The 25,000-nt window shown below is 42.8% G+C and overlaps 1 protein-coding gene across 28 annotated transcripts in view; it reads left to right on the top strand.

Moving 5' to 3' along the window:
* The window catches only part of LOC110487398 (myocyte-specific enhancer factor 2D homolog), an 86,999-nt gene that overhangs the window by 55,741 nt on the left and 6,258 nt on the right, over positions 1-25,000 (top strand). For 3 of the 28 annotated variants that reach the window (XM_036945911.2, XM_090196890.1, XM_090196866.1), the window contains exons 4-11: positions 6,665-6,799; positions 10,841-11,048; positions 16,960-17,016; positions 20,532-20,710; positions 21,377-21,406; positions 22,645-22,756; positions 23,091-23,286; positions 24,219-24,287. In XM_036945911.2, the coding sequence (XP_036801806.1) occupies positions 6,665-6,799; positions 10,841-11,048; positions 16,960-17,016; positions 20,532-20,710; positions 21,377-21,406; positions 22,645-22,756; positions 23,091-23,286; positions 24,219-24,287 (986 nt within the window). Of the gene's footprint in view, positions 1-6,664; positions 7,018-10,840; positions 11,049-16,959; positions 17,017-20,531; positions 20,711-21,376; positions 21,407-22,644; positions 22,757-23,090; positions 23,287-24,218; positions 24,288-25,000 lie in introns of all 28 variants that reach the window. The other 25 variants (XM_090196886.1, XM_090196921.1, XM_090196932.1 and 22 more) reach the window with 14 other exon arrangements.

The raw sequence follows: 25,000 nt of genomic DNA on the forward strand, positions 1-25,000 counted from the left end.
GGCCAGGGCCCTTCGGAACTGTCCTATCATAACGCTGATGGTTCCCTAGGAGGCGGGCCTCCCTCTGTTGCCCTGGCGATGCTCCCTACCTCGGGACTAATCCCATTTTGCCATGTCAACCAAATTCCTGGGACGTCCCCTAAGACCTGTCGTATCCCAATATCCTGATCAGGACAGGGTCAATGGGGCCTTCTCCTTATCACGTGGCCTCCAAAGGTCACATGACGCACCATGATCGCCATGGAGATGGTAATAGGTTTAATGATGAGGCACGAGGGTGTGATGGTAAATGGCATCAAATCAGATTCAGTTTTTTGTTTTTGTTTAACAGGCACTTAGTCTGCATCATGTTTGTTGTTGTTACTGCCAGGAACATTAATGTAGCAGGGTTGATTATTTAAGAGCAAATGAAAACCACATTTATTTTTTCATCACGGCAAGCTAAATAAATAGTGTGATTTGATGCCGGAGTTAAAATGAATCTCAATATTTTAAAGAGCTTATGCAGCATTATGCCCATTTTAGATGCAACAGGATGTGATTGCAGACAGATCATATGGTCCTCCTCATATGCATACGTACACTATCATCCTATGAGCTGCTATCTGACATCTGACACCCGGCAGATTCTAGACCATCCATATCCAATGAGGGCATGGTCCGCTACCTCTGTACTCTGTGAGGAAGCAAGCCATCGGCCCCTCCTGAGATGGTGTGATCGAGGGGATCCATTAACCACATGTATAAGTAAAAACACCCACTGCTGGCTATAGTGGTAATGGTGGAAGACATTCTTCAGGGATGTGCTACTGTCGAATGAATGGGGAGGATAAAGCCGGACGGAGCCGCTATGGCCACTCAGTTTCCCCGATGCAGCCACGTTAGTGATGTGTTCTTTGGCAGCCCAGTAGCGTAGTAAGCAGAGGCTTTAGTTGTGCTCTATCAGGATGCCCTGGGGGGCTCCATGTACCTGAATGCGGACAACTGCAAATGGGACGTGACATTACATTCTGCCTTTGTGGACAAGGGCCCCAGCCCGTACTGTTCACCACATACTTCCATTCTAAATTGAGAGAGGAGGTAGAAAAGGAGAGATGGATGGCATTTTGAGAGCAAAAAATAGGATGGGAAGCTGTGGGAATAGGTCAACAGAGGAAGAGGGAGAGCAGGTAAAAAGAAGACGGGTGAGGAGAGAGATGGATAGACAGGAGATGGAGGAAAGTGAAGGCCGGATAAGAGGACTAAGGAGAGCAGCATAGTAAAACATGTGGGAGAATAGGAGGCTGAAGTGAGAGGACTGTATGGATTGATTACGAGATCCTGAGAGAGAGAAATTAATATAAATGGATAGAGTGGAAGGAAAGAGGGTGAAAGGTGAAGGAAAGTGAGAGATACAGCTGGAGAGGGAGACAAGGACCAAGTGACCACGAGAGAATGAAAGAGAGAGTGAGGGAGAGCAGGAGATGGGATGAGAGTGCCAGAGGGGGAGGGGCAGGGAAGCTCATAGCCTAGCCAGTCACTGCGTGCTGCTCTACAGGGGAATCTTACCCTGGCAACATAATAGAGGGCAGCACTTGAAAGATTGTGCCAGTGGGGGAAAGGTGCGGAGGGACCGGTGAACAGATGGAGCTGACTGAGACGAGCGGATCAGCTGACGTGTGTGTGTGTGTGTGTGTGTGTGTGTGTGTGTGTCATTATATAGGACTGCCAGGTCCTATTGTCAGGGCAGTTTTGTATGTAGCGATTTTTGTTATGTTGACAGTCGGCTGCATATGTCCATGACTAACACGTCCCCCGCACAGACTTTTGTCACATGTTGTCATTGTTAGTTTTTAGCTTTTTAGGTCAGCACAGACGAACACGGATCATGTTTTCCATGAACAGTGCAGAATAAACAGTATGGTGGCTGAACAGTGTCAGGAAGTTCTAGTGTCTAATTTGATCAGTGCACTGATTTTGAATTGATATGCCTCAACAGAGAAATCGGGTACTGATGGAAGAATCATCTCCATGTGGGTGGAATGTGGAATGTATTTCATAATGTGTGTAATAATATGGATATAATATATACTATATATTTTGGATATCATACTTTACATTATGGATAATAGTATTGGCATCACATTTAAAGTGCATTTGATCTGTATTGGGGGGTTTAGCTCAGTAAACCTGGATTTAACTTCACAGTTGGGTAGCTAATGACTGCATTCGTCTTTTTACGTCTTTTTTCTCTCTGCCTCTCAGCTTGGCATTGAATTTCATGGTATTGAGTCATCCTCACTACACAGAGAACAGTGATCGTCCCTAGTGGGTGTCCTAGAGAACATCCACTTATCTACTAATCAAATCTCCCATCAGGCAGCACTCACTGTATGGCGGATAATACAGTCATCTCTCTGCCACACAGTACTGTAGATACCCATTTATTTATGTTGCTTTACTTAAAAACACATTCCCCTTTTCCATATAGAATACAACTGAATAGGTTAGAATTCACACTCTAGGTTAGAATTCATTTTGCTAGTGTCGGAATCTGGTTTGCTGTTTGGTCCAGATGCCACTGACAAAGCTACTTACAGTAAAGCTTGTTTCCAGAATAATACCAAAACAATACCCTTTCCACTGTGCATTAGAGCTGAGATGGCCTGACTGCTCTAGCTCTGTGGCTGGTGGTGTGCTTCCGTTTCACCCCCTACCCTTTACCTTTGCTCAATGGCTTTTGTTGGCGAGACGCTTCACATCAATTTAGAGGTGCTCGAAAATCCGAGCTGACAGATGAAAAAACACGTTGATGTGCCCTTAAACAAGGCACTTATCTCCAGGAGCGCCATACTACTACGGCTGACCCTACATCTATCCGGTGTATGTGACAATAAAATATATACAGTACCAGTCAAAAGTTTGGACACACCTACTCATTCCAGGGTTTTTCTTTATTTTTACTATTTTCTACATTGTAGAATAATAGTGAAGACATCAAAACTATGAAATAACATACCAAAAAAGTGTTAAACAAATGAAAATATATTTTAGATTTTAGATTCTTCAAAGTAGCCACTCTTTGCACACTCTTGGCATTCTCTAAACCAGCTTCATGAGGTAGTCACCTGGAATGCTTTTCCCACAGTCTTGAAGGAGTTCCCAAACAAGCTGAGCATTTGCTTTCCTTCACTCTGAGGTCCCCAAACCATCTCAATTGGGTTGAGGTCGGGTGATTGTGGAGGCCAGGTCATCTGATGCAGCTCTCCATCACTCTCCGTCTTGGTCAAGTAGCCCTTATACAGCCTGGAGGTGTGTTTTGGGTCATTGTCCTGTTGAAAAACAAATCATAGTCCCGCTAAGCGCAAACCAGATGGGATGGCGTAACACTGCAGAATGCTGTGGTAGTCATGCTGGTTAAGTGTGCCTTGAATTCCAAATAAATCACTGACAGTGTCACCAGAAAAGCACCCCCACACCACCACCTCCATGCTTAACGGTGGGGACCACACATGCGGAGATCATCCGTTCACCTACTCTGCATCTCACAAAGACACCAAAAATCTCAAACTTGGACTCATAAGACCAAAGGACAGACTTCCACTGGTCTAATGTCCATTGCTCGTGTTTCTTGTCCCAAGCAAGTCTCTTCTTATTATTGGTGTCCTTTAGTAGTGGTTTCTTTGCAGAAATTCTTCCATGAACGGCAAACTCTGATGTGATGCTGATGTGATGTGTTACTTGAACTCTGTGAAGCATTTATTTGGGCTGCAATCTGAGGTGCAGTTAATTGCCGATTTCTGAGTCTGGTAATGCTAATGAACTTGTCCTCTGCTGCAGAGGTAACTCTTGGTCTTCCTTCCTCTGGCGGTCCTCATGAGAGCCAGTTTCATCAGAGCGCTTGATTTTTTTGTGACAAATAGCCCTATCTTCCCACAAAACACACACAAAACACCAGTCTCAACGTCAACAGTGAACAGGTGACTCCGGGATGCCGGCCTTCTAGGCAGAGTTACTCTGTCCAGTGTCTGTGTTCTTTTTCCCATCTTAATCTTTTCTGTCTGTTTCTCAAACTAGACTGTCTAATGTACTTGTCCTCTTGCTCAGTTGTGCACCGGGGCCTCCCACTCCTCTTTCTATTCTGGTTAGAGCCAGTTTGGGCTGTTCTGTGAAAGGAGTAATACACAGTATTGTATGAGATCTTCAGTTTCTTGGCAATTTCTCACTTGGAATAGCCTTCATTTCTCAGAACAAGAATTGACTGACGAGTTTCAGAAGAAAGTTCTTTGTTTCGGGCCATTTTGAGCCTGTAATCGAACCCATAAATGCTGATGCTCCAGATACTCAACACGTCTAAAGAAGGCCAGTTTTATTGCTTCTTTAATCAGAAACACAGTTTTCAGCTGTGCTAACATAGTTGTAAAAGGGTTTTCTAATGATCAATTAGCCTTTTTAAAATTATAAACTTGGATTAGCTAACACGTGTCATTGGAACACAGGAGTGGTAGTTTCTGATAATGGGCCTCTGTTAGCCTATGTAGCTATTCCATAAAAATCTGTCATTTCCAGCTACAATAGTCATTTACAACATTAACAATGTCTACACTGTATTTCTGATCAATCTGATATTTTAATAGACAATAAAAGTGTTTTTTTTTTTAACAAGGACATTTCTATGTGACCCCAACTTTTGAACCGGTGTGTGTGTGCAGTTGAAGTTGGAAGTTTACATACACCTTAGCCAAATACATTCAAACTCAGTTTTTCACAATTCCTGACATTTAATCCTAGTAAAAATTCCCAGGCTTAGGTCAGTTAGGATCACCACTTTATTTTAAGAATGTGAAATGTCAGAATAATAGTAGAGAGAATTATTTTTCAGCTTTTATTTCTTTCATTACATTCCCAGAGGGTCAGAAGTTTACATACACTCAATTAGTATTTGGTAGCATTGCCTTTAAATTGTTTAACTTTGGTCAAAAGTTTCAGGTAGCCTTCCACAACCTTCCCACAATAAGTCGGGTGAATTTTGGCCCATTCATACTGACAGAGCTGGTGTAACTGAGTCAGGTTTGTAGGCCTCTTTCAGTTCTGTCCACATATTTTCTATAGGATTGAGGTCAGGGCTTTGTGATGGCCACTCCAATACCTTGACTTTGAAAGAAGCCATTTTGCCAAAACTTTGCTTGCAAGTTTGCTTGGAGTCATTGTTCATTTGGAAGACCCATTTGCAACCAAGCTTTAACTTCCTGACTGATGTCTTGAATGTTGCTTCAATATATCCACGTGATTTTCCTCCTCATGATGCCATCTATTTTATGAAGTGCACCAGTCCCTCCTACAGCAAAGCACCCCCACAACATGATGCTGTCACCCCCGTGCTTCATGGTTGGGATGGTGTTCTTCAGCTTTTTTCTCCAGACATAACGATGGTCATTATGGCCAAACAGTTCTATTTTCGTTTCATCAGACCAGAGGACATTTCTCCAAAAAGTACGATCTTTATCCCCATGTGCAGTTGCAAATCCTAGTCTGGTTTTTTTATGGCAGTTTTGGAGCCGTGTCTTCTTCCTTGCTGAACAGCCTTTCAGGTTATGTCAATATAGGACTCGTTTTACTGTGGATATAGATACTTTTGTACCGGTTTCCTCCAGCATCTTCACAAGGTCCTTTACTGTTGTTCTGGGATTGATTTACACTTTTCGCACCAAAGTACGTTCATCTCTAGGAGACAGAACGCGTCTCCTTCCTAAGCGGTATGATGGCTGCGTGGTCCCATGGTGTTTATACTTGCGTACTATTGTTTGTACAGATGAACGTGGTACCTTCAGGCATTTGGAAATTGCTCCCAAGGATGAACCGGACTTGTGGAGGTCTACAATACTTTTTGAGGTCTTGGCTAATTTCTTTTGATTTCCCATGATGTCAAGCAAAGAGGCACTGAGTTTGAAGGTAGGCCTTGAAATACACCCACAGGTACACCTCCAATTGACTCAAATGATGTCAATTAGCCTATCAGAAGCTTCTAAAGCCATGACATCATTTTCTGGAATTTTCCAAGCTGTTTAAATGCACAGTCAATTTAGTCTATGTCAACTTCTGACCCACTGGAATTGGGATACCGTGAAAATAATCTGTCTGTAAACAATTGTTGGAAAAATGACTTGTGTCATGCACAAAGTAGATGTCCTAACTGACTTTCCAAAACTATAGTTTATTAACAAGACATTTGTGGAGTGGTTGAAAAACGAGTTTTAATGACTCCAACCTAAGTGTATGTAAACTTCTGACTTCAACTGTGTATATATATTTATAACAAAACATTCTTATATATATATATATATATATATGAACGTTTTGTTATAAATTGTTAGTCATTGTCCAGTAATAATGCCTTATTTCAGACGTCTTTGTTGATTTGTGTAGAGTAGACCTTTGAAGGTAGTTAGCTTCGAAACGATGGTCATAGATGCTGACCTTCCTGGAATGGATCGATGTTATATATTATCTGAGGCTCAGAATCATGTTACTGGTCTTGTTCGAATGCCATCGCTGATCTTTTCTTTATCATTATTAGAATTTAAATGGTGGTATAGTCTGGATGATGGGTGTTGTTGACATAATTGTGTGTGAAAATGAAATGTTTTCCTCCTTCCTCTGCTTCTTCTTCCTCTAACCGCTTCAGACGTTGCGAAAGAAAGGCTTTAATGGTTGCAACAGCCCTGAGCCGGACGGCGACGACTCCATCGACCAAAGCCCGTTAAACGATGACAAGTACCGCAAGAACGAGGACCTGGATATCCTGTTCAAGCGCTATGGCGTGAGTACCATCGTCCTCTCGTCACGTTCTCTAACCTCCCTCTCTCTCTCTCTCTCTGTTGTGGGAACAAACGGACCAAGGCTCTGAACAAGAAAGAGCACCGGGACTCAGAGAGCCCAGACCCTGAGGAGCCCTTCTCCCTCACCCCCCACACTGAGGAGAAATACAAAAAAATTGACGAGGAGTTTGATAAAATGATGCAGAGCTATAGGCTGTCAGTGAGTACCGTGAGCAGTACTGCAACTGCTGTGTTACCTGGACTGGATTTTACCCAGATCCGGTTGCAGACAGCAACCCAAATACTCACAGAGCACCCACTCCCCTCCATTTCTCACCCCCCCCCCTGATCGTGTGTGCCCGGGCAAGGGCAAGGAGGTTTGGGCGCGGAGCTCAACAGTCTGATTGAGTGGTCGCAGCCAACCATTTAGGAAGTAATCGTAAAGACTTCATAAACATGACATAACCGGTCTCAGGAGTCATTCATAAGCTATTGGCAGATTTCATAAAGACTACATAAAAGTGCCATAGCAAACGGGGCATAACGCATTCAAAGCAATAGATCTCATTATGCGTTGTCACCCCTTTGTTAGAGTGAGAAGAATCATACAAATTAATGCTTTTCAAGGGTGTTGGTCACACTTTATCTGTAAAACTATCTAGGTTCGGATAGGCCGTTCCTCATTTTCCATGGTGTCAGTCAGACACTCTCCAGGGCTGCCTTATAATTGGCACGCTGCCACGGTTTATCGCCTCTTTTATTCCTCTCTCCGGTGCCAATTTTTTTATGATTCATTATTTTCCACCAGGGCTCAGTAATGTCATTAACGTCAGTTTAATGAGAAGCACTCAATTTACAACCAGGCTTCCTGTCTGATCTGGCCTCCCTATTGGTCACGAGGGATGGGACTTTGTCCCGAGTAGAACTCAATAGACAATGTGAAGGACTTTACTGCTCACAGGATGAGCTGAACTGGAGATATACACACCTATCTCTGATTTAAGCCCTGGTTTCTTAGAATGTATTATACAACATGTACTACAATGTATTGCATAATCTGCATTATGTAGGATATTGTCACTAAAACAAAAAAAAAACAATGTTGATGGAAAGGTTTTGTTATCCAAAACTGATATTATCACACAACCAACCACTCAGTTACATTGAAGCAGCAGTTCAGCAAAAAAGTTGAATGTCTCTCTATCGAATCAATTCAGTAAATACCGCTCATTTAACCTAAGCCTTATCTCCAACACTTTGATGTTTGTGGTGAGCTGAAATGGCTCCTAAAAGCATTTCTGAGTAGAAAGAAGAAAAATAGAATTCAATCTGCTACCCCCTGGAGAGTGTAGCTCCCGCCTCAGTCGATTGGAAGCAAGCAAGCCCCCATCCCCCACCTTGCCCGGCACACCTTTCACAGGGCGCACTGTTGCAAACGGAAGCATACAGCACCAATCTCCCTCAACAGCATCATAATCCACCAACATAACAGCTAGGGGGCTGGGATATACACGCTTAATCCCACTCGTACTGCAATCCCCGGAGTCAAGTAGAAGGCCCTAGGGAGCATAGGGAGGCTAGCTATACAGTCTACAGGCATGTACAGAATTATAAGGCAAGACTGGAACTTGCCAATTGGTGACACAGCTGATTTAGCTTTTCAGATTTAAGTGATGTTACTTGATATTGTTTGCAATGTTATGCGTTTCCTGTTGTTTTTTGAAATAGGCTGTCACTGTCAAATTTGTACTAAAAAGAGAGACAAATGTTGTTTATTTCTCCGTCTATTGAAGTTATTTTAGAAATGTTTAAAGCACTCGTTTTCCCTCCTGTATTCCAACAATACTAAGATTAAAGCTGAGCATTATTTTTGTATAACGATTCAATCTAATTGCATTTTACAGAGTATTCACTGGTGAGATCAACATTGTAGTCAAATGTCAAAGGTCAACGGAACGTTGTTTGAAAGTTGTTTTTGTGGTTTTAATCCATCACTGCTAACAAATAGGAAGAGACATTTCCTAAAGTTGAAAGGGAACTTTCAAAGGCTTCTAGGACAAGAGGGAGGGAAGGAAAGTAGGGCATGAGTTTAATTCATTCTGATACCCTCGCATCTAGGAAATACACCAATGTAGCGCTCCGCTGAGAAAAATAGGTTCATTTTTTGTTATGCCGTTGGAGGCCTTGAGCTGCCTTCAACGAACCCACTTAGCCCGAGGAAAAGCTGAATGACTATTATTTATCCAATATGATTAATTTTAGTGCCTTTGTAATGCCATGTACTTGACACAATGAATGAGCCACTCTACTCTAATATTAAGATTATGCCCACTGGCAGTTATCTGACCTAACGTAGCAATACCACTGAATAACTTGTTATCCAAGAGACATCTGACCAAATGGCACAGCACAGTTTAGTGTACATCAGTTGTGTATTCAACAGTATTTTAATGAGATAAGTGTATGTAGGGAGTGCTGTCCCAGTGCTGTATGCTCCACGTTTCCACACCTCTGCCCCATCACACTAACCCCACTTCCATCCCTCCACCCATCCATCCATCCCTCCCTCCTCTCTGCCTGGCCAGTGTGCAGTGCTGTAACCTTCTGCCTTATATTGTAGACTACCTCCCCAGATTCCAGACCTAGCCACCAGCATGCCCAGTAGGTTTACCCATTTGATCTTTCTCTGTCTTTCTCTTTATTTCTCTTTCACTCTTCTTTTTCTCTCCCCTACCCTCTCTCGTGCTTTCTTTCTTTCTTTCTCTGCCTCTCTCTGTTTCTGGTGCTCTGGGATTTGAGACATCTCTATTATTGTGGAGTCCAAGGCAGATTGGTTTTGTCACCATAGTCCCCTGAACATTGTTGCCATATGCAGCATATTGAGGGAAGTTGTGTACGTGACATGACACCCTCACGGGTCTTATGGGTCAGAGGAGCTACAGCACTAGTGACAGCCCGGATGCCTTTCTGTCTTTACGTTACCTAGCACTGTTGTTGTTCGTCACTAGAACAGGATAATGCAGACACAGACTGCTACTCAGTATACTAAAATGCTATAAAGAAAGGAAAAGGACACACTCCGTCTCCCCACATTGACAAATGGTTTGTCACAAGAATGACAGGACTCTTATCAGATTATGTCAGATACAATACAAAACACACAATACCAAAATAACTTAGTCCTCCCTGCTCCCCTTTCTTCCCCTGTATAACATCACACACACATCCCAGATGTAAACTTGTGGAATAGACTGTAGGCTAACGGGAAGGAAGGTCGATATGATGGACAGAGTAGAGCATCTTCTTTCTCTCTTTTAAACTGGGTCCCACTCAGCACATACAGTACCAGGCCACGCTTGGCCCATATTCTATATATAGAGGCCCTGCCTGCTTTCTGACATGATGAGGAACAGGGTGAAATGGGTTACAGGCAGAAGAGTGGACAATCCTGGCCTGGGTCCTGTCTCTGACTAGGACCTGGTGTTGGGCTGGGTCACACGGCTAGTATTATTTAGCTGACTCGGGACCTGTTCAAAGCTATTTGCTAACTACACTTCTTATACTTTAAGAAAGCACTCCTTGATACTTTAGAGAATGTTTTAGTGGCTAGTTATATACATTTTTAAGGGTAAACATTTACTTCCAGGTAAAAGTAAGCAAATTAGCAGTCAACCACTCAGGTTGAGGCTACATATCAGATACTCAAAGTTCCAAGCTCTGTGCAAAAAAACTTTTTTTTCTCCAATGGTTTCTCTTCAATTTTCCCTGCAATTAAAGATACTATATGACATGTCACCAATAACCAATGCAATAACAATCCCATGTAGCTTTTATGATGTACACATAATCTTGCATGTGATCTGAAAGCAAACACTTTTTCAGCTTCTTATTTCCACAAGTCAGTTTGCATGCTAACAAATCTTGTGCGATAGTATGTGTGTGTTCTTGTGCATGCACATGCTTCTGAGAGTGTGTGTTTAACATTATACATGTGCCAATCGTGCGTTTAAATTTCTAAGCCCCTGTTCCTGTCTCTCCTCCAGTCAGCCGTCCCACAGCCCACTTTCTCCATGCCCGTCACAGTGCCAGTGTCCAATCAGAATGCTCTCCAGTTCAGTAACTCTGGCGGCCTGGTAACCACCTCCTTCGTCACCTCCACCCTCACAGACCCCCGCCTGCTTTCGCCACAGCAACCATCTCTCCAGAGGAACACTGGGTCTCCAGGGTTACCACAGCGACCGGCCAGCGCAGGTAAGGAACAGAGTGGACAGTGGTTAATGGTTTACTTCATCACAAGTTCAAGTTTTATTTGTCACATGTACAAGTACAGTGATATACTTAACTTGCAAGCCCTACACAACAGTGCAGTAATATTGAACTAATAATACAAAATAAAAAACAGGAGAAATAAAAAATAAGAGGAAGCTATATACAGGTGCAGTGCCAGTACAAAATGTGCAGGGATACTGGAGTATTTGAGATGTACTGTACATGTAGGCAGGGATAAGTATGGCATAAGTTGTGTGTGTGCGCAAGAGTTTAAATGAAGGCGTGATAGGAGGTTTATACGAAACATTAATACCACCATCCTCAAACGGAAGGTGGAGGAGTGCAAGGTCTCTGACATCCACCAGCTCCGTGATGTCGTCATGGAGGAGTGGAAGAGGACTCCAGTGGCAACCTGTGAAGCTCTGGTGAACTCCATGCCCAAGAGATTTAGTGCTGGAAAATTATGGTGGCCACACAAAATATTGAAATTTTGGGTCCAATTTGGACATTTTCACTTAGGGGTGTACTCACTTTTGTTGCCAGCGGTTTAGTTTAGTTTAATGGCTGTGTGTTGAGTTATTTTGAGGGGGCAGCAAATTTAAACTGTTATACAAGCTGTACACTCACTACTTTACATTGTAGCAAAGTGTCATTTCTTTAGTGTTGTCACATGAAAAGATATACTCAAATATTTACAAAAATGTGAGGGGTGTACTCACTTTTGTGATATACTGTGTGTGTATATATATATATATATATATATGTGTATGTGTGTGTATATATATATATGTGTGTGTGTATATATATATATATATATATAAAAAAAAATCCAGAAAATCACATTGTAGTGATATATATATATATATATATATATATATATATATCACTACAATGTGATTTTCTGGATTTTTTTATATATATATATATACACACACACAGTGGGGCAAAAAAGTATTTAGTCAGCCACCAATTGTGCAAGTTCTCCCACTTAAAAAGATGAGAGGCCTGTAATTTTCATCACTTCAACTATGACAGACAAAATGAGAAGAATCCAGAAAATCACATTGTAGGATTTTTAATGAATTTATTTGGAAATTATGGTGGAAAATAAGTATTTGGTCAATAACAAAAGTTTATCTCAATACTTTGTTATGTACCCTTTGTTGGCAATGACAGAGGTCAAACGTTTTCTGTAAGTCTTCACAAGGTTTTCACACACTGTTGCTGGTACTTTGGCGCATTCCTCCATGCAGATCTCCTCTAGAGCAGTGATGTTTTGGGGCTGTTGCTGGGCAACACAGACTTTCAACTCCCTCCAAAGATTTTCTATGGGGTTGAGATCTGGAGACTGGCTAGGCCACTCCAGGACCTTGAAATTATTCTTACGAAGCCACTCCTTTGTTGCCCGGGCGGTGTGTTTGGGATCATTGTCATTCTGAAAAACCCAGCCACGTTTCATCTTCAATGCCCTTGTTGATGGAAGGAGGTTTTCACTCAAAATCTCACGATATATGGCCATATTCATTCTTTCCTTTACACGGATCAGTCGTCCTGGTCCCTTTGCAGAAAAACAGCCCCAAAGCATGATGTTTCCACCCCCATGCTTCACAGTAGGTATGGTGTTCTTTGGATGCAACTCAGCATTCTTTGTCCTCCAAACACGACGAGATGAGTCTTTACCAAAAAGTTATATTTTGGTTTCATCTGACCATATGACATTCTCCCAATCTTCTTCTGGATCATCCAAATGCTCTCTAGCAAACTTCAGACAGGCCTGGACATGTACTGGCTTAAGCAGGGGGACACATCTGGCACTGCAGAATTTTAGTCTGTCTTGTATGTCTTCCATTTCCTAATAATTGCTCCCACAGTTGATTTCTTCAAACCAAGCTGCTTACCTAGTGCCGATTCAGTCTTCCCAGCCTGGTGCAGGTCTTCAATTTTGTTTCTGGTGTCCTTTGACAGCTCTTTGGTCTTGGCCATAGTGGAGTTTGGAGTGTGACTGTTTGAGGTTGTGGACAGGTGTCTTTTATACTGATAACAAGTTCAAACAGGTGCCATTAATACAGGTAACGAGTGGATGACAGAGGAGCCTCTTAAAGAAGTTGTTACAGGTCTGTGAGAGCCAGACATCTTGCTTGTTTGTAGGTGACCAAATACTTATTTTCCACCATAGTTTGCAAATAAATTCATTAAAAATCCTACAATGTGATTTTCTGGATTTTTTTTCCTCATTTTGTCTGTCATAGTTGAAGTGTACCAATGATGAAAATTACAGGCCTCTCATCTTTTTAAGTGGGAGAACCTGCACAATTGGTGGCTGACTAAATACTTTTTTGCCCCACTGTGTGTGTGTATATATATATATATATATATATATATATAAAAAATAAGAATGGTAATGGCAATCAATAATCAGTGAACAGCAGCGTAGTGGTAGTAATAATCATTTTAACAGCAGTGTAGGTGTGAGGGGGGGGGGGGGGGGGAAGTAGTTGTTAGCCATTGAACAGTCTTATGGCCAGGGGATATACAGTGCCTTGCGAAAGTATTCGGCCCCCTTGAACTTTGCGACCTTTTGCCACATTTCAGGCTTCAAACATAAAGATATAAAACTGTATTTTTTTGTGAAGAATCAACAACAAGTGGGACACAATCATGAAGTGGAACAACATTTATTGGATATTTCAAACTTTTTTGTGTGTAATGTGTGTAATCAAGTCAACCTGTGTGTAATCAAGTCTCCGTATAAATGCACCTGCACTGTGATCCGTTAAAAGCGCAAAGAGCATCATGAAGAACAAGGAACACACCAGGAAGGTCCGAGATACTGTTGTGAAGAAGTTTAAAGCCGGATTTGGATACAAAAAGATTTCCCAAGCTTTAAACATCCCAAGGAGCACTGTGCAAGCGATAATATTGAAATGGAAGGAGTATCAGACCACTGCAAATCTACCAAGACCTGGCCGTCCCTCTAAACTTTCAGCTCATACAAGGAGAAGACTGATCAGAGATGCAGCCAAGAGGCCCATGATCACTCTGGATGAACTGCAGAGATCTACAGCTGAGGTGGGAGACTCTGTCCATAGGACAACAATCAGTCGTATATTGCACAAATCTGGCCTTTATGGAAGAGTGGCAAGAAGAAAGCCATTTCTTAAAGATATCCATAAAAAGTGTTGTTTAAAGTTTGCCACAAGCCACCTGGGAGACACACCAAACATGTGGAAGAAGGTGCTCTGGTCAGATGAAACCAAAATTGAACTTTTTGGCAACAATGCAAAACGTTATGTTTGGCGTAAAAGCAACACAGCTCATCACACTGAACACACCATCCCCACTGTCAAACATGGTGGTGGCAGCATCATGGTTTGGGCCTGCTTTTCTTCAGCAGGGACAGGGAAGATGGTTAAAATTGATGGGAAGATGGATGGAGCCAAATACAGGACCATTCTGGAAGAAAACCTGATGGACTCTGCAAAAGACCTGAGACTGGGACGGAGATTTGTCTTCCAACAAGACAATGATCCAAAACATAAAGCAAAATCTACAATGGAATGGTTCAAAAATAAACATATCCAGGTGTTAGAATGGCCAAGTCAAAGTCCAGACCTGAATCCAATCGAGAATCTGTGGAAAGAACTGAAAACTGCTGTTCACAAATGCTCTCCATCCAACCTCGCTGAGCTCGAGCTGTTTTGCAAGGAGGAATGGGAAAACATTTCAGTCTCTCGATGTGCAAAACTGATAGAGACATACCCCAAATGACTTACAGCTGTAATCGCAGCAAAAGGTGGTGCTACAAAGTATTAACTTAAGGGGGCTGAATAATTTTGCACGCCCAATTTTTCCGTTTTTGATTTGTTAAAAAAGTTTGAAATATCCAATAAATGTCGTTCCACTTCATGATTGTGTCCCACTTGTTGTTGATTCTTCACAAAAAAATACAGTTTTATATCTTTATGTTTGAAGCCTGAAATGTGGCAAAAGGTCGCAAAGTTCAAGGGGGCCGAATACTTTCGCAAGGCACTGTAAGCCTTGGTAATTTTTCAAGCCTTTCTCAAACAGCTCCTAGCATGTACTTCATGGATGGCTGGGAGCTCACCCCCAATGATGAACTTGGCTGTCTACACCGTCCTCTGTAGGGCCTTCCTGACGAGGGTGATGCAGTTGCCATACCAGACAGTGATACAACCAGTCAGGATGCTCTTGATGGTGCAGCAGTAAAAGTTCCTAAGGGTCTGCCAACTCGTTTCAGCTTCCTGAGGGAGAAGCGACACTGCCGTGCCGTCTTCACAACTGTGCTGGTGTGAGGGGACCATGTTAACTCCTCAGTGATGTGTACCCCGATGAACTTGAAGCTCTTGACCCTCTCCACTGTGGCCCTGTTGATGTGGATTGGGGTGTGAAAACCTACTCCGGTTGCCAGGTCTCTGACTTCCTCCATGTAGGCTGTCTCATCGCCGTTAGTGATCAGGCCTACCATCGTCGTGTCATCAGCAAACTTAATGATGGAATTAGTTGTGCGTGGCCGCACAGTCATGGGTGAACAGGGAATACAAGTGGGAGCTAAGCATACACCCCTGGGGGGTACCCCAGGATTAGCGTGGCTTAGCTTCTTATGGGCAGGTGGGACGGTAGTGTCCCACCTGGCCAACATCCGGTGAAATTGCAGAGCACGAATTTCAAATTACAGAAATATATATATATTTCACATTCATGAAAATACAAGTATTATACATCAAAATAAAGCTCAACTTCTTGTTAATCCAGACGCTGTGTGCGATTATCTGAGGACAGTGCCCCGCGTAAAAAACATGAAAAACATTTTTCAACCAGGCAGGTGCGACACAAAAGTCAGAAATAGCGATATAATAAATGCCTTACCTTTGAAGATCTTCTTCTGTTGGCACTCCAAAAGGTCCCAGTTACATCACAAATGGTCCTTTTGTTCAATAAAGTCCTTCTTTATATCCATAAAAACTTCATTCAATAATCCACCGGTTTCCCTCCTTCAAAATGCATACAAAATGAATCCCAAACATTACCAATAAACTTATCCAAACAAGTCAAACAACATTTATAATCAAACCTCAGGTACCCTATTACGTAAATAAACAATACAATTTAAGACGGAGAATAGTATGTTCATTACCGGAGATGAATAACAAAGAACGTGCTTTCACCCACGCGCATGGAAACACTACAGCCAAAATGAGAGCCACTTAGAAAAACTACAACTTCTACCTCATTTTTTCCAAAAACCAGCCTGAAACTCTTTCTAAAGACTGTTGACATCTAGTGGAAGTCCTAGGAACTGCAATCTGGGAGGACTTCGCCTCATAATAAACATGAAAGCCATTGGAAACAATGGAAGGCTGAACATCTTTTTTTTTGGATGATTTGTCCTCGGGGTTTTGCCTGCCATATCAGTTCTGTTATACTCACAGACATCATTTTAACAGTTTTAGAAACTTCAGAGTGTTTTCTATCCAAATCTACCAATTCTACCAAATCTTATATGCTTATCCAAGCTTCTAGGCCTGAGTAACAGGCAGTTTACTTTGGGCACGCTTTTCATCCGGACGTGAAAATACTGACCCCTACCCAAGAGAGGTTAAGTATTGTTGCCTACTCTTACCACCTGGAGGTTACCCGTCAGGAAGTCCAGGATCTAGGGAGGTGTTCAGTCCCAGGTTCCTGAGCTTGGTGACGAGCTTGGTGGGCACTATGGTGTTGAACGCTGAGCTGTAGTCGATGAACAGCATCAATGTTATGGACTCAGCATTATTCATGTTCATGTTTTCTTTGCAATTCTTACCATTCACATCAACTCGTATGTGCAACTTGTCCTTTTCAACATGGCCGCTATCTTCTGTTATTCCCTCCACAGGTGCTCTATTAGGAGGTGAACTGAACAACTCCAATGGAGGATGCCCGAGCCCTGTTCGTAAGTGACGTCTACTTCTGCTAAAATACCTAGTTGAGTCGTTTTTACCTAGCAAATAAGATGATACCGTATACACAGTGAACTGCGTCTCTCTGTTGTAGCTGTGACAATAGATTATTAGCTTGTTAGTTTTTACCCTTCATGGCTTTCCTTGACGTGATGGGAGTTGTGGGTTATAGTAAAGCATAAAATGTGTATGGATTACACTTTGGGACAGACTCCACTGTTTGATGGAAGAGAAAAAGATGTCACGATAGCTAGTCGATTGCAACCTCCACAAACACTGACACTGGCACTCATGTACTCAAACACACAAACACACCTGTTGGCCAGCGACAGCTGAGGGTCACAGGAAAGCCGCTTGTAAATAGCCCAGGGGGTTGATGGGAAAGAGAATGAGAGAGAATGAAAGACTGAGGAAACGAGGGAGAAAGAGAGGTGTAGAGAGAGACCTGAATGACATGAACACTCTGACCTAGCATCTTCACCGTCTCCTCACCCCCCCTTCTTCTGTCTCCCCTGACCCCGCTTTCTCCGTCCCTCTCTCTGTCCTTCTCTCCCTCTATCGCAGCTGTTCCCCCATGCCCCCCCCCCCCTTTACACACACACACACACACACACACACACACACACACACACACACACACACACTCTAATCCCCTGTGGTTCAAACTGTACCTTGTCTTGGCAGAGCCATCTCCTCAGAGGTGACTTTGACACCGGCCAGAGCCTCACTTCTAATCTAATTGCTCAAGGCATGCAGTCATCAGTAGATTACAATATTATCAGATATTGTATTACAACATCTTCCCCAAAAATGAATGGCTGTATTATTGTGTAGAGCAGAATATGTTTTTCTATTTGTGACTAAGGCACTAAGCAACAAATCTTAACCTAGATTTTGTGAGCATAGTTTCGGCTTTCACATTGATATCATTGAAAGACTCGTACGACAATGAGTTACACAATCCTATCTCAAGTTTCAGAATCAGACCCAAGTCACAAAGTCATAGAACAGGGACCACAGTAGTCACGATGCCTTTCTCTCTCTAAACCGGAGTTGTCTCAGTAACCCTCCAGTGCAGTAAACAGTGCGGTGGTCCCAAGACGCAGCTCAAGTGACTCACCCTGCTAGCCCGCTGACTCTCTCTCTCTTCCCCCTCCTCCCTCCACATCCTCCTCCCCCTCGCTCTGTCGTTCGTTCTCAGCTGTTGAACACAGACCCAGGCTCTGGGCTCAGGGAATGTCACCATTGACGTCACCCGACATTCCTGAGATTCCCACGCCCGGCACTGGGTAATAGGAGTAGAGCGAGTACACACACACACTCACAGGTATACACTAAAACGCATATGTTGATTCATGCATACATACAACACATAAACACATACATGAACATGTACTTACACAAACACATGCATGGATAAGCATTCACACAGACACATAATGAGTGTGAATTCTTACACACTAGAGCCCTGTTGTTCAAAGAGCCCAGGGCCTGGGGCCAACATCTGACTAACACATGTTCTTTCTCCTCCTTCATCTCCCTCTGTTGCTGGGGTAGATGAGTGAGCGTCCAGTTTCTTAGAGGAAGGACTGAGCGAGTGTCTGTCTGCTAGGTCAGGTACAACGCAAAAATCCACCATCGCCCTGTTCCACTTTTGCCTCGGCTGTGGCTCACACTCATGTGAATTCACATATTCCCATCCCAAAACACCTCAGTATAAAGTAACCTTCACTGGCTGCCCAGAGTCCTCTATCCAGTTGTGAATGGTGCGAGCAAAATTATGGTAACTGTTACGCATTTGTATGTTTGATGGAAGTAGTGTGTTATTGATAGTGCTGACACAAATTAGTCTGGAACAAACATCATTCTCTCCTTGCCACTCGTGTGTGTGTGTGTGTGTGTGTGTCTGTGTGTGTGTGTCTGTGTGTGTGTGTCTGTGTGTGTGTGTCTGTGTGTGTGTCTGTGTCTGTGTCTGTGTCTGAACTGAAGTATGTGTGACTGAGATGAAACGGTGTCACATGCTGGTAGCATCTGGGACACGTCATGGAGCAACTTTTATCTGCTATCGCAGAACCCTGCCCAGCTCTAGGGAGTGTGTGCGCGCGTGTGTAGTTGTGCGTCTGACTGTGTGCCTGCCCACAGTATGTGTGCATGTCTCTTTGTATCTCTCTCTCTCTCTCTCTCTCTCTCTCTCTGTCTGTCTGTGTGTGTCTACTGTCTGTGTTTGCCTGGTTGTGTTCCTGACAGTGCTGGGAAAGTCCCCCGCTCCCCCATCCACACAGTGAGCCTGTCTTTCTTTGAGTCAACGGCTCCTTTTAACCAAGTAAGGGGAAATCAGGCTGAGGGTCTGTCCCATGGCAAGCAGGAATGCTGTTGTCTGAGTAGCTTGATGCTGTCCCAGATTAACACTGCTCACCATTGAGCCGTTCATTGGCTAGACCTTCATAATGAGTGAAACCAAAACGAAGCATACGCTGTTTGATTTGTAAATTAATTAAAATATTAGAGGCATTTTTTTAATATATTTTTTTTATTGTGTCTTATGAGACAACACATTAGGAGGTTGGAATGTCTTGAGTAATAACAAAAGGTTGTTTCTCTTAGGGATGTGTCACATGGCGTAACCTGAAGGGGACTGTCTGAATGTTGACATAGGGATGCCGTAGGGTTGACATATGAGTGACATTGCTCCTGTAGTGAAAAGATATGAGGTTTTGTCAGTAGTGTGTTAAAGGAATTAAATTGCTCTATGTTTTAATACCCAATTAAAATGAAACACTCTGTCAATTCATAAGGATTTGTAAGACCCTTATTCTATAATAATGGACAGAGCCCAGTCTTAAAGTCAATCAGCAGAGTTTATTCACGAGAGTACTGAACACGATACAGGTTACCACAGGTTATAAACTGAAAATGACGTCATTAGTTCCAGTACCAACCCATCTCTTCTCCCACCCTGGTACAAAGGCAGTATCTCAAGCCTTCCCACATCGTCTCCCTACCAATTTAATATAATTTATGGCTGAGCCAAGGTCTTCCGGTGTAGATAAGCATTCTAGCCAGTCTGAAGATTTAGTTCATTCATTTCTACCAAGGAACAGACAGTCATTGTTCTAATCCTTGATTATATTTACACACATTATATTCAGTACTAGGATTAAGAAAGAAAATTCATACATATACAGTAACATAATAGTATTCTGATTAGTACATATACAGTAACATAATAGTATTCTGATTAGTACATATACAGTAACATAGTATTCTGATTAGTACATCCTGATTGAAATATATACATAATTAGTCATTATAGATAAAAATTCCCTTAACATAGTGTTACAGTGTAATGCGTGAAAGGGTCAAACGAGAAATGTTTACGGATTCATACTAATATTCACAGCGTTACAGTTGTCCTACAGTAAGTGATAGGCATACACACACCACACAAACACTCCTTCCATTCCTTAACACCATATTAATATCTCCTCTCCGTCTCCCTCTCAACCAGCGAACGGCTACATCAGTGCCAGGGCCTCCCCCGGCCTCCTCTCCGTCTCCAATGGCAACAGCCTGGGGAAAGTAGTCCTGGCCAAGTCTCCACCTCCGCCCAGCCCTCAGATGGTGAACAGCCGCAAGCCTGATCTCCGGGTCATCACCTCCCAGAGCGGCAAGAGCCTGATGCAGCTGGTGAGCCACAGAGAGATTCACTGCGGGAGCCCTACTGGCCCAAACTGAGTCTGTTGTTTTCTCACATTGATAAATGCTTCATTGGTGTCCCGCCAGTCACAAAACAATGGGCTGCTGAATCTTTATGAATCTCTATTCCTTCTGAGATAAACATTTAATACCAAAATGAAGCATATGCTGTTTGATTTGTAAACGGTTGAAATAGAGGTATTTATTTATTATTGTGTCTTGTGACTCAACACATTTTAGGAGGTTGGGATGTCTACAGTAATAAAGTTTTGTTTCTCAGAGTGGTGTCACTCGGAAGCTCACATTTTTCTACAAAACAGATGCTGAGTCATTATTAGTTTATAAAGCAATTGAACAATTAATAGGACAGCAATTATAATAAGATTAAATTCAAAGGTTGATTTTGGCACGCACTGAGTGCGGCTATAGACTGTGCTAAAGAAGAATTGACTTCAAAATGCATCTCGTCATTGCCGTTCTGAATTTGATATTTTCGTGAGTGTGTGATGAAATATCCCCCCAGAAGCTGATCTGAGTTCAGTTTTGCATTTCCCCTTAATGAGGCCAATGGTTAAGATTAGGAATGGGGGCTGATCCTAGATCAGCAGGTTAGTACAGAGCTGTAACCCGTGTTCTCTGTCCTACTGCCCCCTGCAGACCGATGAGGAGCTGGAGTTGGTGAGTGAGGTGAATAGAAACTCCTAGACTTGACTGTGGTTGCTGTGTCAACACTGTGGTCTCACAGGCATGAGTGTCGTACTGGTATACTGTTGTACTGGTATATTAGTAGATAATTAGTATACAGTATTTACAGTGTAGTATGAGTCGAATAAGAGCACAGTACAATGTACAGTACCAGTCAAAAGTTTGGACACCTACTCATTCCATGGTTTTTCTTTATTTTTACTATTTTCTACATTGTAGAATAATAATGAAGACATCAAAACTATAAAATAGCACATGGAATCATGTAGTTACCAAAAAAGTGTTAAACAAATCAAAATATATTTATACATAAATATAATATAACAAAGCACACCTGTTAATTGAAATGCATTCCAGGTAACTACATCATAAAGCTGGTTGAGAGAATGCCAAGAGTGTGCAAAGCTGTCATCAAGGCAAAGGGCTGCTTTGAATAATCTCAAATATATTTTGATTTGTTTAAAACTTTTTTGCTCACTACATACTTCCATATGTGTTATTTAATAGTTCTGTATTCACTATTATTTTACAATGTAGAAAGTAGTAAAAAATAAACCCTTGAATGAGTAGGTATGTCCAAACTTTTGACTGGTACTGTATGTTATAGAATCGTGTATATGCATACTATGTGTGGTAAATCCAAAATGGAGGTAAAGCTCTCTGTGAATGCATTGTATGTATTTTGGCATGTGCATGGGTCAACTCCATGTGTGTGTAATCCATGTTGGGATGGACAGAAGGTCATTGTGTGTAGGCTACAGTACTCTCTAGAGTGTGTGTATCCATTGACTAGGACAAACTGTTCACAAGGTGACACCAATGGCACAATGACCTCCACCCCTGGAGAGTCTGAGCCCCGACTCACACACTTATCACCACGCACCAACACACACACAATCACTTTGTCGCTCACTCTGGTTGTTCTGCCCGATGCATGCCTCTCAAGCAATCCGCATGATTCTCCATTTGAGTGGAACACTTCCGAACACCTCCACCAACTGTTCGTTCACGTGGCCGCGAATATTGGTGTTTCCGTGTCATAGAGAAGTCCGTACAGGCCATGAACCGTACAGGCCAGGATGTCCCCACCTTCGTTTCTATTTGATACTGTTAGCGAATGTCATGGTACTGCGTGGGCACAAACCTTCTGGTTTAAAATAAGTCTTTACTTCCTGCATCCTGATGTTCAAGCGTCTTTCCTGTGTCCTCTGTCTTCCCAGAATGCTCAGAGGTTAGGCGGTTCACAAGGGAACCTGTCCACGCCAGTGATTTCCGTGGCGACGCCCAGTCTCCTAGCCCCCTTCTCCGCCATGCAGACGGCCTACAACACTGGTGAGTAAAGAGGAAAAGGGTACTCGCTGCTCACGGGCAAAGCTTGCAGAATATTGGAATTGGACACACACTGTATGTCTGTAGTATGTCTTAAAGCAAGTGTATTAGGGCCAGTGGATGACAGAAACACAAGGGTGAATACTTTTGATTAGTTTCTTCAGTTATTCTCTTTTTGTCAGTCTGCTCTGTAATTACCCAAATTGGCAAAGGCAGAAAATAACACAATTTACCACTGTAAGTGAATCGTGTGCATATTCACTTTGATCAATGTGTGAGTATTTCTCCTTCTCTCTCCATCTCTCTCCCTCCCTCTCATCCCCTCCCTCCATCTCAGAGTACCAGCTGACAAGTGCAGATCTCACAGCGCTCCAGACATTCACACCATCAGGGTTGCTGCCTAGCAACATGTCCACCTGGCAACAGCAACCAGCAGTATCCCAGCAGCAGCAACAACAACAGCAGCAGCAACAACAACAACAACAGCAGCAACAACAACAACAGATCAGCTTGGCGTCACTCAGTAATTTGGTGTAAGTACACTTCCCCGGTCACCCTATTGTATAAGTGTAGCTAGCTGCATCCTAAACCAGTGGCATTCAAAGTTGGGGTCGCGACCCCTAGTGGGTCCCCCCATATTTTTAATAATAATAATACAATTAAGAGTACAGATTATTGTATGGAACAATATACAAAAACAATTATTAAGTAAATGTATTTATTGGTTTATTTTCATTTGAATAAGAGCAGAAAATGCAATTCATTGAAGGTTGTGTCATTCGATTTTAACATTGTGTTGTTAGATTTGGGTTGGGATGGGAGAAATGGGGTCAACAGAAATTAAAGCTGAAAAAATGGAGTCCCCACTGAAAAAGTTTGAATACCCCTGCCCTAAACCGATATCTGCGTTGCTCTCAATTCATGAGTTTTAGTTAAAGGGAATTAACCCAAAACTTTCCCCAAACTATGTGACCAATCATTGAGTAGTAACTTCTCACCCATGCCATACAGACTATCCCTCTGTACTTACCTGTTCTTTAGCCCATAGACCCGTAAACACACATGCACTTACTGTCTGCACACAATTCCATCAGCAAGTCTGACTTACTAAAGCCGGGCATCATTGGCATTTGACATGAAATTAAGCATTTTTCCTCGAGAGAAGCATAGCATGGTTGCTAGCTACAATAAACTGCGACCCAAACTGAACACCTCAGACCGTCACTGGAATCCACTTGCTATAGTATAGTATGCATCAGAGGAGGCTGGTGGGAGGAGCTATAGGAGGACAGGCTCAATGTAATGGCTGGAATGACCACCTGCTGTAGGCTAATGCTAGCTAGTGATCTTCATTAGCTCTCAGCTTTGTCTCGTTACTAGCATTGTTAGAGCTAAATTGTGGCGGCTAGGCTAGCCGCGGGGTAGCTGTATGTAACCGCCTGTTTGTTCTCCCCCTTGTCCACAGCATGTGGGGCGCAGAGAAACAGAACGGGGAGATGGCTAACTGCATCTCCAATTTCGCTGCTAACCTGAGGTGAAGGAATTAGCATCTAGCGCTACATGTGTGGTTATCATCATGCATTTACTGTTTTCGTATCAAATTAAGTTTGTGCGGCTCTCAGGTTGGGTTCAATTCATAAGAACATAATGAAGGTATAACAGTTTAGATTTCATGTAACTTACACTGTAAAACGTTATTTATATATTATTCTTTTCCCCTTTTCCCCCCCTATTTCATGACATCCAATCGGTAGTTAGTCTTGTCCTATCGCTGCAACTCCCGTACGGACTCGGGAGAGGCGAATGTCGAGAACCGTGCGTCCTCTGAAACACAACGCGCCAAGCCACACTGCTTCTTGACACACTGCTCGATAAACCCGGAAGCCAGTAGCACCAATGTGTCGTGGGAAACACCATACACCTGGCGACCGTGTCAGGACATCCCGGCCGGCCAAACCCACCCCTAACCTGGAGGACACGGGGCCAATTGTACGCCGCTTCATGGGTCTCCCGGTCGCGGCCGGCTGCGACACAGCCATGTATTGAACCCGGATCTGCGTCTTTCCTCTTTCTTTTATATTTTGTTTCTGAGTGTTGGAACCAAAGAGAGAAAATGGCAGCCGCCCAACGCTGTGTGCGTCAGTCTCACAGGACCGCATTGACACACACCAAGAATGAGTAGTGTAATCCTCCTTTTTTGTCTTGAAGCACAAGTCTATTAATCTCTCTCACCTGGATGGCCTGATA

The sequence above is a fragment of the Oncorhynchus mykiss genome, chromosome 2 (genome assembly GCF_057628025.1).
Source record: "Oncorhynchus mykiss isolate SJ-2025 chromosome 2, ASM5762802v1, whole genome shotgun sequence".
Classification (NCBI taxonomy): domain Eukaryota; kingdom Metazoa; phylum Chordata; class Actinopteri; order Salmoniformes; family Salmonidae; genus Oncorhynchus; species Oncorhynchus mykiss.